We start from the raw sequence: 13297 nt of genomic DNA on the forward strand, positions 1-13297 counted from the left end.
TGTGAAAAAATAAAAACCAAGCAGAAATTCTCAAAATGAAGGAACGGGCAAACCAAATTATAAATGCAATAGAAAGCATCATCAACAGACTAGACCACTTGGAAAACAGAACCTCCGACAATGAAGACAAAATATATAATCTTGAAAGTAGAGTTGAACATGCAGAGAAGATGTTAAGAAACCACAAACAAAACATCCAAGAATTATGGGATAACATGAAAAGATCAAATTTTAGAGTTATCAGAATAGATGAAGAAGCAGAGATAAAAACCAAAGGAATGCACAATCTTTTCAATGATATAATAGCAGAAAATTTCCCAAACCTAAAGAATGGAATGCAAAATAAAATACAAGAGGCTTACAGGATCCCAAATGTACAAAATTATAGCAAACCCATACCAAGACACATTATAATGAGAATGAATAACACACAGAATAAAGATAAAATCTTAAAGGCTGGGAGAGAAAAAAAATCAAATTACATAGAGGTGGAAACCAATTTGGATCTCAACTGATTTCTCAACCCAGACCCTCAAAGCTAGGAGGTCCTGGAATAATATATTTCAAGCTCTGAAAGAAAATGGATGACAACCAAGAATTTTATATCCAGCTACATTAAGTTTCAGATTTGAAGATGAAATTAAAACCTTCTATAAACAACAATTAAAAGAATTCACAACTAGAAAACCTACACTATAGAGCATTCTCAACAAAATATTCCATGAGGATGAAGTGAAAAAAAAAAAAAAAAGTGAAAACCTGCAAAGGGAGGCTCTACATTAAAGGGACATTCAACCAAATGAGAAACTAAGACAAATCAAAAACCAGAAATAAATCAAAATGACAGGGAATACAAATTATATCTCAATAATAACCTTGAATGTTAATGGCCTAAACTCATCAATCAAAAGACATAGACTGACAGGTTGGATTAAAAACCAAGACCCAACAATGTGCTGTCTTCAAAAGACTCACCTCATGGGCAAAGACAACCACAGGATAAAGGTGAAAAGATGGGAAAAAGCTTATCACTCATATGGATTGTGTAAACAAACAGGGATTTCCATTCTCATTTCAGGTAAAGTAGACTTCAAATCAAAGTTAATCAGAAGAGACAAAGAAGGACATTTCATACTTCTCAAGGGAAGTATATATAAGCAGGACATAACAATTATAAATATTTATGCCCCAAACAATGGAGCATCCATGTATATCAAACAAACCCTTCTCAATTTCAAGAGTCAAATAGACCACAATACAATAACACTGGGAGACTTTAACACACCTCTCTCACTACTGAACAGATCTTCCAAACAAAAACTAAATAAGGAAACTATAGAACTAAATAATACAATCAATAGTTTAGGCTTAACAGACATATGTAGATTATTTCATCTATTATGGAGCAGATATACTTTCTTCTCAGCAGCACACGGCTCCTTCTCTAAAATAGAACATACCTTATACCAGAAAGCAAATCTTAGTAAATACAAACAAAAAACAAACAAACAAAAAACAGAGATAATACCCTGCATTCTATCAGACCACAATGGAATGAAATTAGAAATCAATAATAAAATAAAAAATAGAAGCTACTGTGACAAATGGAGACTAAATAATACACAATTGAAGGATGAATGGATAGAAGAAATCAAAGATGAAGTAAAAAATTCTTAGAGGTAAATGAGAACACTGATATGACATATAAAGATCTCTGGGACACTATGAAGGCAGTACTATTTATTCTTTTAATGAATGCATTGAGTGCATTCATTAAAAGAATAAAAATTCAACAAGTAATAACCTAACACTACATCTCAAAGCTCTAGAAAAAGAACAAATCAACACCAATAGCAGAAGACAGGAAATAATTACAATCAGAGCTAAAATCGATGAAATTGAAACAAAAGAAACAACTGAAAAAATGGACAAAACAAAATTGGTTCTTTGAAAAAAATAAATAAAAATAGATAAACTCCTGGCCATGCCAGCAAAGAGAAAAAGAGACAAAATTCAACTTACTAAAACACAAGATGAAGAAGGAAATATCACAATGGACATGTCTGAAACTCAGAAGATAATCAGAAATTATTGTACTCTAATAAAATAGAAAATATCGAAGACATCGACAGATTTCTAGAGACATATGACCTACCCAAACTGAATGAGGAGGTCATACATGATTTAAACAGATCAATTTCAAGTAATGAAATAGAAAACGCCATCAAAAGCCTGCCAACCAAGAAAAGTCCAGGACCAGATGGATTTTCAGCTGAATTCTACAAGACTTTCAAAGAAGAAATACCACATGCACCTCCAATAAAGTATTAATCTCTAGGATATATAAAGAACTGAAAAAAAAACTTAACACCAAAAAATACACAAATAATCTAATCAATAAATGGGCCAAGAAACTTAACAGATACTTCACAGAAAAAGAAATACAATTGATCAACAAATTTATGAAAAAGTGTTCAACATCTCTAGCAATTAGATTTCATCTCACTCCTGTCAAAATGGCAATCATCAAGAATACAGGCAACAATCAATGTTGGTGAGGATGTCGGGGAAAAGGTACACTCATACATTGCTAGTGGAACTGCAAATTGGTGCAACCACTATGGAAAGCAGTATATGGAGATTCCTCAGAAAATTGGGAATGGAACCACCATTTGACATAGCTATCCCACTCCTTGGCTTATACCCAAAGGACTTAAAATCAGCATACTATAGTGACACAGCTACATCAATTTTTATAGCAGCTCAATTCACAATAGCTAGACTATGGAACCAACCTAGGTGTCCCTCAATAGATGAATGGATAAAGAAAATGTGGTATATATGCTCAATGGAATATTACTCAGTTTTAAAGAAGAGTGAAATTATGGCATTTGCTAGTAAATGGTTGGAGTTGAAGAATATCATGCTAAGCAAAATAAGCCAATCCCAAAAAACCAAAGGCTGAATGTTTTCTCTAATATGTGGATGCTAATTCACAATTAGGTGTGGGGGGGGGGGCACTAGGGAAGAATAGCATTATCTTAGATTAGGTAGAGGGAAGTGATGGGAGGGGAGGGAAAGGGATATGGGAACAGGAAGGATAGTAGAATGAAACAGGTATTATTACTGTATGTATATATTTGACTACGTGACCAATATGATTCTGTAACATGTACACTCAGAAAAATGAGAAATTAATCCCATCTATGTATGATATATCAAAGTGCATAAATACATTCTACTGTCATGTGTAACTAATTAAAACAAATAAAAAAAGATTTATTATAAAGGTCACTTAAAATAGGATTTGGTTCATGTGGGGACAAGTGCACGGAGTAGGGCACACATGGCATATGTTAAGGGTGTCTGAGTGGCAGGCCCCTCCCCTCGTACTAGGCATGTGAGCAGCAGGCGGTTTACCCCATAGGCACAGCCCTGGGCATGAGGCCGTGTGTTGCAGTCCCTGCGCTTGCTCCACAGCCTACTCCTTGATTGGCAGCTGCAAGGACAGCTGGCCAGAAATTGCATTGGCGGCTGCCTGTAATCTGCTTATCTACTGCCCGAGTATATATACATGGTAACTGAGCAATAAAATCAGACCTGCTTCCTGCTTGGTCTCTGGAGGTCTTGATTAGCGACTCTGCAGTCACACTGTTCTCTACCCTGTTCTGTGGACCTCCTCGCGGGACGAGAGAGAGCCCAGTAGGTCTACTACTCATTTGGAGAAAAAACAAATTTCTTTAGTGAGTGCACCTCACATATAAACCTAGATCTGGCCAATTCCTGCTGATCCTATCTTCCTTAAGCACCAAATAGTTTAGGAGATAAGGAAGCAAACAAGCAAAACACACACACAACATTAATTTTGGCCAAACTGTAATCTTACCTCAAATAAAATTCAATCTGGGCACATTTGGAATTCTTTGTTCAAATTTGAAAACTATGAAGCAGCTTCAGCTTAATTTTGGCAAGAACTGTCTAGCAACTAGAACTTTCTGAAGGTACAATGGGCCACTCTGTCAATCAGTTAACCTCTTGTCACTTAGGAAGGCTTTCCAGCAAGGGTTTTGTAGGAGTTAGCAGCTTGGCCTAGATGACCAGGAGACTTGAGGGCTGACTCCTCAATGGAAAACAGCAGGTAGTGAGCCTCCCATGAACAGGACTGGGGGAGCCTGCCTGTCAGCCTCTGGCGGTCTCCCAAGGAGAGAGAGAGAAATCCTCCATCAATTTTTTGGGGGGTTACTGGGGATGGAGCCCAGGATGCTCAACTACTAGGCTATATCCCTGGTCCTTTTCATTTTGAGATGGAATGTTGCTAAGCTGCCCACGCTGCCCTCAAACTTGTGATCCTCTTGCCTCAGCCTCCTAAGTATCTAGGATAATAGGAGTGTGCTACTTGATCTCTATAAACTCTTCAGGGGTACTGTTCATTTGTTTGTAGCTGGGGAGCCCTATGCAAATATGAACAATACAGTAATGCTGATTTACTTTTATTTTTGGATTTATATGTGATCTCTTCTATTGTTAGCATATTTAGGTGCTACGCAGATTAGGGAACAATGGGAAGCTGCTAAATGAGTCACTTTAAAAATGAGCATACTTTTGAGATGCCTACTGTGGATTCTTTAGGCTCCTATGTGTTGAGACTACTGGGATTCATTCCACTATTGAGTCTAATTATTATTGATAGCTTATCAATCCCATTACGAGTTGGTTAATGGAAGTGAGAGAGACTGATAGAAGTACAATGAGAAATGAAATATTTGCTCAAATGGCCTTGACAGACATCACTTCTGAATAAGGAGCAAAGCTGTAAGAGCACACAATTGCATTGTGTTGTCATGGCAATAGATGATTTTCATCATTTTAAAATGATGAAAAGAAATAAGGAGCTAAGAAGTAAGAAATCAGCCCCAATGGAGAACACACTGCCAGAGGATCAGGTGCAAACCCGTGACCCCGTCTCTGCAGGGCCCTGCTTGGAATGTGATTCTGATTTCTATTTGCTAATCTCAGTCAATTTCATCCTTCAAGACCAGGGTCAAAACTCATCTCCTCCAGTAAACTTTCCATGACTTCTTTCACTCTGACTTCATAGTCAACACTAGATATGAAAAAAATACTACTCTTTTATCACCACAATACTGATTGCCAAATATAGGTAATATTTATTGGATGTAGACCAACTACCATTCAAAGTGCTGTTTATATATTATCTCCTTTGATCCTCCTGGCAAGACTATGCAACAAAGAATATTTTAAAGACAATAAACTGTAGACATGGCAAGCTTGGGTCACTTGGTTGCCTAAAGTCACAGAGCTGGTAAGGGGCAGAGTCAGATTGAAGGCAGCGCCTGATCTCTCATCCATGATGCTCTGCAAACCTCTGTCTCCCTAGTGAAGTACCCAGCAAGCACCTAAAATGTAAAATGATGCAAACTCCTTTTTCTGGTTCCTCCAGGGCCTTATCTCATGACAGTGGTATTTTCTGGGCATGGGACCTGGGATGGTTTGCACACAGAACTTCTCAGCTGATGAGAAGGAGAGACACGGACTCAGTCACCTTCACTGCTGTTCCCACAGTGCTCTATTCTAAGGCCAGAGCTGATTACTTTTAATCTGGCCTTGTGTGAGGAGAGGGAGCGGAAGCCACTGCCTTCATGCCAGTGTGCTCCTTCTGATGAGTTAGGTAGTTCTTGATTTAAAGTCATCAGTGAAAATTCCCTTCATCTTAACCTGGTACATACATTCCATTCAATCATACTGTCTACATATTTATATCAAACATCACCATTAAGGTCATACTTTATGTGACTACTTTACAGAGAAATCAGAAACAAGACCCTAGAAGGAGCAGCGAGAAGTCACCCTGTCCTCACCCACTGGATGGTGTGGAAGAAGATGTCTTCTCCCACTTTCTCCTGCAGTCCTGTTCCCTCCTTCTACAGCTTGACTCCTCCTCACCATAGCAGGCTGTCCACTGAGCCTTCCTGCCTGATGTATCCACTCCTCCCTGTCCCTGCCTCCTTCTTCACTGTGGAAGGCAAGGAGCCACCCAGGAGGTTGCCACACATCAGTGACATCTCTGTAATGCCAAAGTGTCATGACAAGCTGCTGGGGACAGACAGTAGGGCACAGTGTTGCTTATTCCCTAAGCCGCTCCACTTCACCCACTCAAGTGTTGTGAATAGGGCCCTGTAATGAGGATGCTGTGAGTTGGCTGGACCAAAGGCCTTTCATTGCTCCAGACGCATCATACGATTGAAACATCTTTCAACTCTGGAAGTGTGTTAAAATGGACAGGCAAAAAAGACCCTTCAAATGATCTTGTGTGTCTGATTCCTTTGCTTCTTCACTCTAGCTGGAATGGGATGTTCCTGTACCTGCAACATTTGGCTGTGTGGCCTTCTTAACCAGCATAGGGCAGCCGTGAGCAACTGGGCTGTGGGTGGCAATGAAGACGAACTCCACTTTGGGTTGATTTTTGTTCAGGTAGTAATAAATGAGTGTGTGTTTTTTTTTTTTCACCTCTCTCTATTTTTTAGACCAAAGTCTTTTGAGCAGCGGTTATTCAGTTTTCCAACTAGTTTCTCTGGTTTTACAATTTGATATAAAGGAGGAAATGATTGGGGCTAATTTTTTTTAATATGTATTCTGCAACCCCACCTCTAATTTTAAGAGTGACTCAAATGACTGTCTTACTACCTAAAAAACTGAATGATATTTATGAACCAATTTTTTTTTTTTTTTTTTTTTTTAGAGTTTACATTTTTGTTCCAATGGCTGTAACAGTCTTTGTGAAGTGCAGAATGCAGCAGTGCCCGGTGACCCAAGTACAACAACCTATCTTCCAGGGCCCTTTAAGTAATGTACGGATGAATATATGAGTGAATAATGAAGAATGGACGAGAAGCTGGAGCACTGATAGTTACACACTTCAAAAACTATCCTCACACTGGAAGGCCATACGTTGGGCCTCTGTGTGGCAGTTTCAGCATGAGGCAAGGTTGGCAGGAGGGTCTGGATGAATCAGACATGCACCTGCAAACTCTTGTCTGAGGAAATTTCTGGTGAGAAAAGAGGGCTTGCTCAGCATATGGGGACAGATGCTTCTCTAAGTTAACTATAAATATTTTACAGTTCTACTACTTACTCCTGGGGGCCACAGAAAAATATGTCTATCATTTAGTTTTTCTGTGTTGACACCAATTCTCTATACACAACCAATGAAACCCCTAGACCAACAAGTGACTCACTGAAAAAGCAGAGTCCATTGGCTCTTCTGTGGTCTGACCACTAAAATTCAAAGAATTAGAAGAGCTGATTTCTGTCCCTCTCCTGAGATGGCTCCAGCTTACTGATGAATGCCCAGTACTCAGTGGGGCTCAGTGTACAACACTCTGACCTCCCCACATCCCTGGCATGGTGCACTGCACACAGTAGGTCCTACCAGGACATAGTGGTGGTCACAGAAGAGTGCAGGACAGAATTATATTGTTAACGACCGAAGATAAATCAGTTATTTTTGCCACTAATTAAGCTTGCCATTTCTTCAGGGCATCTAAATCACAATTCTGCTATTTAATAATTTAATATTAATATTAATTAAATATTAATCAATTTGGGTAAGTCACTTCCTTTCTTGGGCCTGGGCTTCTTCATCTATCAAATGGGAAAAGGAAATGTGGCCTCTACACCCCGTAAGTGACAAAGAGGGCAGTGCTGACGAAAGCACTTGATACCCTTCTTGAGTTCACCACCTCCTAGGCTGCCTCCTGCATGCTCTGGAATTCTCCTTACAAGTCGGAATCATGACCATCCACCTGCTCTGGCAACTAAAAGTGCCACATATTTGGTGTCAGGAATAGTGGTTTTATTTTGAAATTCTTTAAGAATTCTAGGCAATGTCACCCAGTCTTAGAGACTTACTGACTCTCCCTGAGGTCTGGAAAGGTGGCCTCATCACTTGCCCCACATTGGTGCCAAGGCACCCTGGAGGGAGGGGCACTGTCATTCTCCTGAGCATCATTGGCTCCTGACTTTCTAACTGTCATGTTGAGGCTGACCCACATCAGGGGTAGTGCCCAGCATTTCAGGCAGTTACAGGACAAGCACTGAGAACCAGAAATGTTAGCGTTAGTGTAAGTAGAAAATAGGAAATAAGGTTGGGAACACGATGCTCATGGCATAGGAGCGATCTGGGTTGGCCGGGGTGGGGGTGGACAAGGATGATCAGGGTTAAGGAGAGAAGGTCTCCCTTGTTCAAACCAAGAAACCCAGAAGGGCAAGGGACATCGTCCAGTAGGAGAGTGGCCCAGTGGACTCCTACTTAGCTGCACTGGGGGGTGATACTTATTTTCCCAGGACCAATCTTTCCCTTGAGTCCCTTACTACCTCATAACGAAGCATACCATCCCTATTTAACAGGAGACCCCTTAATAATCCCCCCTTGTACCCTGAAATCTCCTTGCTCTGTGTGTCCTGTTTTCTCTTAGAGAAGCTTCCTGACTGGGACTCCTCTTATGTGCCTGCCTTTGCAGCTCTGCCCCATAAATTACTTCACCTGAATCTGCTACCCCACCTCTAATGTTTGTACACAACTGCTTAGACCTTTGACCTTGAGAAGTCCCCTCCCGTGCTATCTCCTTAAGTTACATTCCCTTCAGATTCCTTTAGTACTTTGCTGGTTTTTTTGGAAAGATGTTCTGCTTTGTGTTATATGATTTGTATGTGTCTTATCTTGCTTATTCCTTTGTGTACCTCATGAGGATAGAGATCAGCTCCCTTATTTATGTAACACCTGCAGTGCCCAACAAACATTGACTGTGTTAAATTTTATGACATTCTGATTTCTAAGAATGAGTAATTGTATTTTCTCCCACTTTTTTTTCTCGTTTCTAAACATAGTCATAATAATGTGATCACAATTACACAGTAGTTTCTCTATAAATAAGACAGCTACTGGCTTCTTTTTTATTCCATGTAGACTCAAATTCAAATACACTTTCCTATCTTTCAAGGTCCTGAACCATTTTCTAAGGCAACAGCCATTTATCTTTCCAGAAAACATTGCTATCACATCTTCTGTGAGCTGCCAGTCACAGCTATGGGCATCTGAGACCCTTCAACATCACTCTGGTCTCGACCTGCAGCTTGCCATTTTGGTGGAATGACCCTGGTACATTTTCATTATCTCAGGCCAGGCAAGCAATCCGTTATGCTTTGTAGCATACCAAGCCCACTGCCATGATCTGTGGTGGTTCCCCACAGGTCACCTGCCCGTCCGCTGCTGCTTGCCTCCTTGGAGTCTCTCAGTCATTTCCATCAAGGTCCTCATGAGCCACCATGCATTTCAGTTCTGCTACTCTTGGGGGCCTGTGAGTGCTAGGGAAGTGGGTATGTGCTTTGGCTTTGCTGTCTCTCCAGCCCTAACTGGTGCAGAGAGAGCATCTTGTCCTCAGGCACTATTTAATTCTCTCCTTAGCACTTAAATATCCAGAGTTTGGCTCAACTCAAATCTCAGACTCCAAAATCATATTCCATTCTAACTGATCACTAGATTTTAAATTACTTTCACTTTTTTTCCAGTTGTTTGCAAGGTTGTTTGGGCCTTCTTATGACAATGATACAAATGTATACAACCTGTCCCAAGAAAGTGTTCAGTTTGGGGCTGGGAAGAGCCTTTCTTCTTGTGAAGGGGCCACTGAGCCCACGTGAAGACTGAACTCACACGTGAAGACTGAACTCACAGTCTTCTTGGTGGGGAGGATGAGGCACTGGAAAGGAAGGAACACTAACTCGACTTGGGACTGTGATCAAAAGGGAAACTGAGACCAGCCCTGGAATCAGCATGTGGGGAGTAAAGTAATACTGATCTGCAAATGTGTGCCTGGTCTCACTGACCTCAAGTCTCCTTTGGTACCTGGCAAATGACAGGATCAGAAATGCTCCACTACATTCTTCTCTGAAATATACTGAAAATCAGGCTGAGCCACTCGATGGGAAAAAAGAATGAGAAATATGCTATCCCTATCATGAAAAATATACCCAAACCACTGAACTTCATTATTAAGATGGGAAAGGATGCCCCATGCAGGAACAGCTATAATGAGAATGTTTTAATCAGTCTATCTGTACATTTTATAATGATTTCAAGCATGAGAATTTATTATCTAATCAAAAGGATTTGTGATTACTAATTAGTTACATTGTATCCAATCAGGAATTAATACTGTGGGCCTAATTACAAATGTTGAGCTTTGTACCCAGTTGTGGGATGCGTGCCGGCTGGCAATGCTGGGCGGGGGAGTGTCAGGCCTTCCCTGACCCTCGGTTCTACAGCAAAGGCACCAGCAGGGCGGGGTTGTGAGACTTGGGGTTCTACGAGGCCCCGAGGCCCCAAGGCCCCTAGGGGTGCAGAAGGCCAAGGTTTACCAGGCTGTACCACCTGAGCCAAGCAAGCTGAAAGCATGTTTTATTGGAGTCTGGCTACAAAGCATAGAAAAAGAGGCTCTGGTGCCAGGGTTAATATTGTGCAAATATAATAAATATTTCTTCCCTCTCTCCAGGAAGTAAAATGAATTATTACTACTTTGGAATAAACAGTAATGCTCTCTGGGTGAAGAGCCAACTGGCAGTTTGAAAGATTGGGTTAATCAGACACAGGGAAATTTCTGATTAATTGGACAATTACTTGGAATTCTGAGTGAGCCAAGGCGATATTAGAGAAATGTCCCAACCAACTGGGAGTAAATTCAGTAGCCTGAGGCAGAGATTCTGAAGCTTATGGAGGCTGAAATACACTGGCATTGTGGGCCAGATTTTATGGTCTCACGTTTGTCAAATGTATAGGGCCTGCAACTATCTTTTAAGACTAAAGTGATTCAAATTATTTTGATTTTCAACAATTATGGAAAATCTGTTTGACAGTCTCTTGAAATAAGTTTAAGACCCAAGGACATGACAAAACCAAAATTTAGGGGTCAGCAGGGAGGAATCACTATGTTTGATGATGTAAATGGCCCAGATTTAGGAATAGGTCACGAGAGCCGGCGACATGTGTGACGTTCTCCCAGGCTCCTTCCTTGGAGTCTAAGGAGCCACACCTCACCTGGTGGGGGCATGTTTTTGTTCCTCCTCCTCATCTGTGTCGCTGCTGATGGTGATGACGCTGACTGTGGGGCTGGGGGTATCGGGGATGACAATCGTTTGTCGCTGCCGCTCTCTGGTGGTGCTGGAGGCCACGTCGCCCCACCCACATGTGACGGAGGTACTGCAGGCTGGGCTGCTGTGCACCATGGCGCAGCGGGGAGGTGTGTTCTCCTTGACACGTTTGGATCGCTGAGGGGAGCTGATGGCCTGGGAGGAGGACACTTCACAGGTGGAGACGTTTCTGTAATGACAAAACCACACATGCAAAGGAAGCTCAGGCCTGGCAACTCCTTCCAAAGAGTCCACTCTAGAAACACCGGTGTTGCCACATGTTCATTACAAAAAAAAAAAAAAGAAAGAAAAAGTCCAAGGACTGGGCCAATTAGACTGAGTTTGTAATTAGAAAAGTGGTCGCCTCTAGAGGTCTTTCAGGTGAGGACAGCAACTTGGCCTCCCCAGGGCTCTGGTCTGGCTCCCTATACCTGCTCCCAATAGGCTGGTCTTGTAGGGGTTTAAGTCCTGACCAGAAGTCAGCTGTGTCTGTTTCAGTGTGGCCTTCATCTTCAGGATTAAGGTCCTGCTTTCTGGGCTCCATCTTGTGACCCCACAATAGATTTTATGTCTTGTTTGGGGTGGAGAGAGAAGTGGTGTTGGCCTCATAAAGCTTTGTTTCCTTGCTAATAGTTGTTCTACCATTTATTATACTAAAACACTTGTTTCTTAAAGAGTTTCTGGACCTATAGGTCCTAACTTTGGTGACCTTAAAGTTCGGCTTTCCCCCTTTCCTCCTCTGGGAAAAGGATGTGGTCATTAAAGTATTTGTGTATATGTATTAAAGGAAAAAAAAAAAAAAAAAAAAACCCAAACGATTTTTCTGGATTTTGATCCCTGAGCCTTGTGGGGAGCTTGCCAGTCTATGTGAATTGCAATTAAAAATTAGGAATAGAACAAGAGGAAAAGATACACTTAAAAAGGAACCTTTTAATTTAGTTTTGATTGAACTGAAATTCCTTATTAAGTGAGCCAATGTAGTTTCTGGTAACTTCAGGGAAAAGATACCTTTTCCCTCCCTATCTAACCTTTGCTGATCCTGGTAGTATCTACACAGTGAGAGACCAAAGCCAATGTATAATAAATCTTAGGCCTTATGTCCTTAGAAGATCTTCTAGCTAAAGGAATGGCAGTAAAATGAAAATAGTAAAGGTAGACTTATTTAATTTTTTATCTAGCCAGTTTTAAATACACTGCTTATTCCTTTTCAGGGGCTGTAATAAGTTTTACTGATAAGACTGTTCCAGTGTTTTTACTTATGATAAGCCTACGTGTTTGTTATTGCTAAAATATGATTTTGAGATTACATTTTTGTTATTCTATCAACTGCAGTACCTCCACTTAGCAGTGTTAAAGAAAAGCAGGCAGGGCTGGAGTTGTGCTCAGTGGTAGAGCTCTTGCCTGGCATGTATGTGCAAGGCCCTGGGTTTGATCCTCAGTACCACATAAAAATAAATAAATAAAATAAAGGTATTGTGTCCAACTACAACTAAAAAATAAAATATTAAAGAAAAGAAAAGTAGGCCTGGCCATACCATCTGATGAGAGAGAGAGAGAGAGAGAGAGAGAGACAGACAGACAGACAGACACAGACACACTGACTTCTTTCTGTTCTCTCAGACTTGTTTTGTCTAAGGTATTGGACTTAAAAATAAGCAAATACATAGCTTGGACTATAATTGCATTGATCTTGAAGTGCACAGGCAGTGAACTTTCAGGAGGCCAGCCAGGCAGTGAGAGGATAGGGAGGGACTTGCTAAATAGGTGGTGAGGACAAGGGTTCTTACTGCCCCTATTTGGCCAAGGTGAGCCACAAGGACGCATATTCAGTCCTGGGTCAGTCCAGCACTCTGTGTGACGGCATGAGTGGCTGGCCATGATAGTGCCTGAGGCTTTTGTGGATGCTGAGTCTAATAATGACATGGGTATGCTGTCACAGGGCTGCCAGACAGAAGTACTCTGGAGGCCTGCCACTGATTTGATTTCCCCTGAGTTGTCAGATACACCCAAATAAGGACTCTTGAAGAAGGACAACAACTTGTAGGAAGTCAGCTTTTGGATTGATTTTTGAGAATGAAAGGAGGCAGGACTAGTT

At 41.1% G+C, this 13297-nt stretch overlaps 1 protein-coding gene across 7 annotated transcripts in view; it reads right to left on the reverse strand.

Annotated features, from left to right (window-relative positions):
• Hipk2 (homeodomain interacting protein kinase 2) overlaps nt 1–13297 on the reverse strand; it is a 188557-nt gene that overhangs the window by 23118 nt on the left and 152142 nt on the right. For all 7 annotated transcript variants that reach the window (XM_058575733.1, XM_058575735.1, XM_046434172.2 and 4 more), the window contains exon 12: nt 11111–11392. In XM_058575733.1, the coding sequence (XP_058431716.1) occupies nt 11111–11392 (282 nt within the window). The remainder of the gene's footprint in view (nt 1–11110; nt 11393–13297) is intronic.

This window comes from Marmota monax, unplaced genomic scaffold (genome assembly GCF_021218885.2).
Source record: "Marmota monax isolate L192 unplaced genomic scaffold, Marmota_monax_Labrador192_F-V1.1 WCK01_AAM20220418_F8-fsc00122, whole genome shotgun sequence".
NCBI classification, from domain to species: domain Eukaryota; kingdom Metazoa; phylum Chordata; class Mammalia; order Rodentia; family Sciuridae; genus Marmota; species Marmota monax.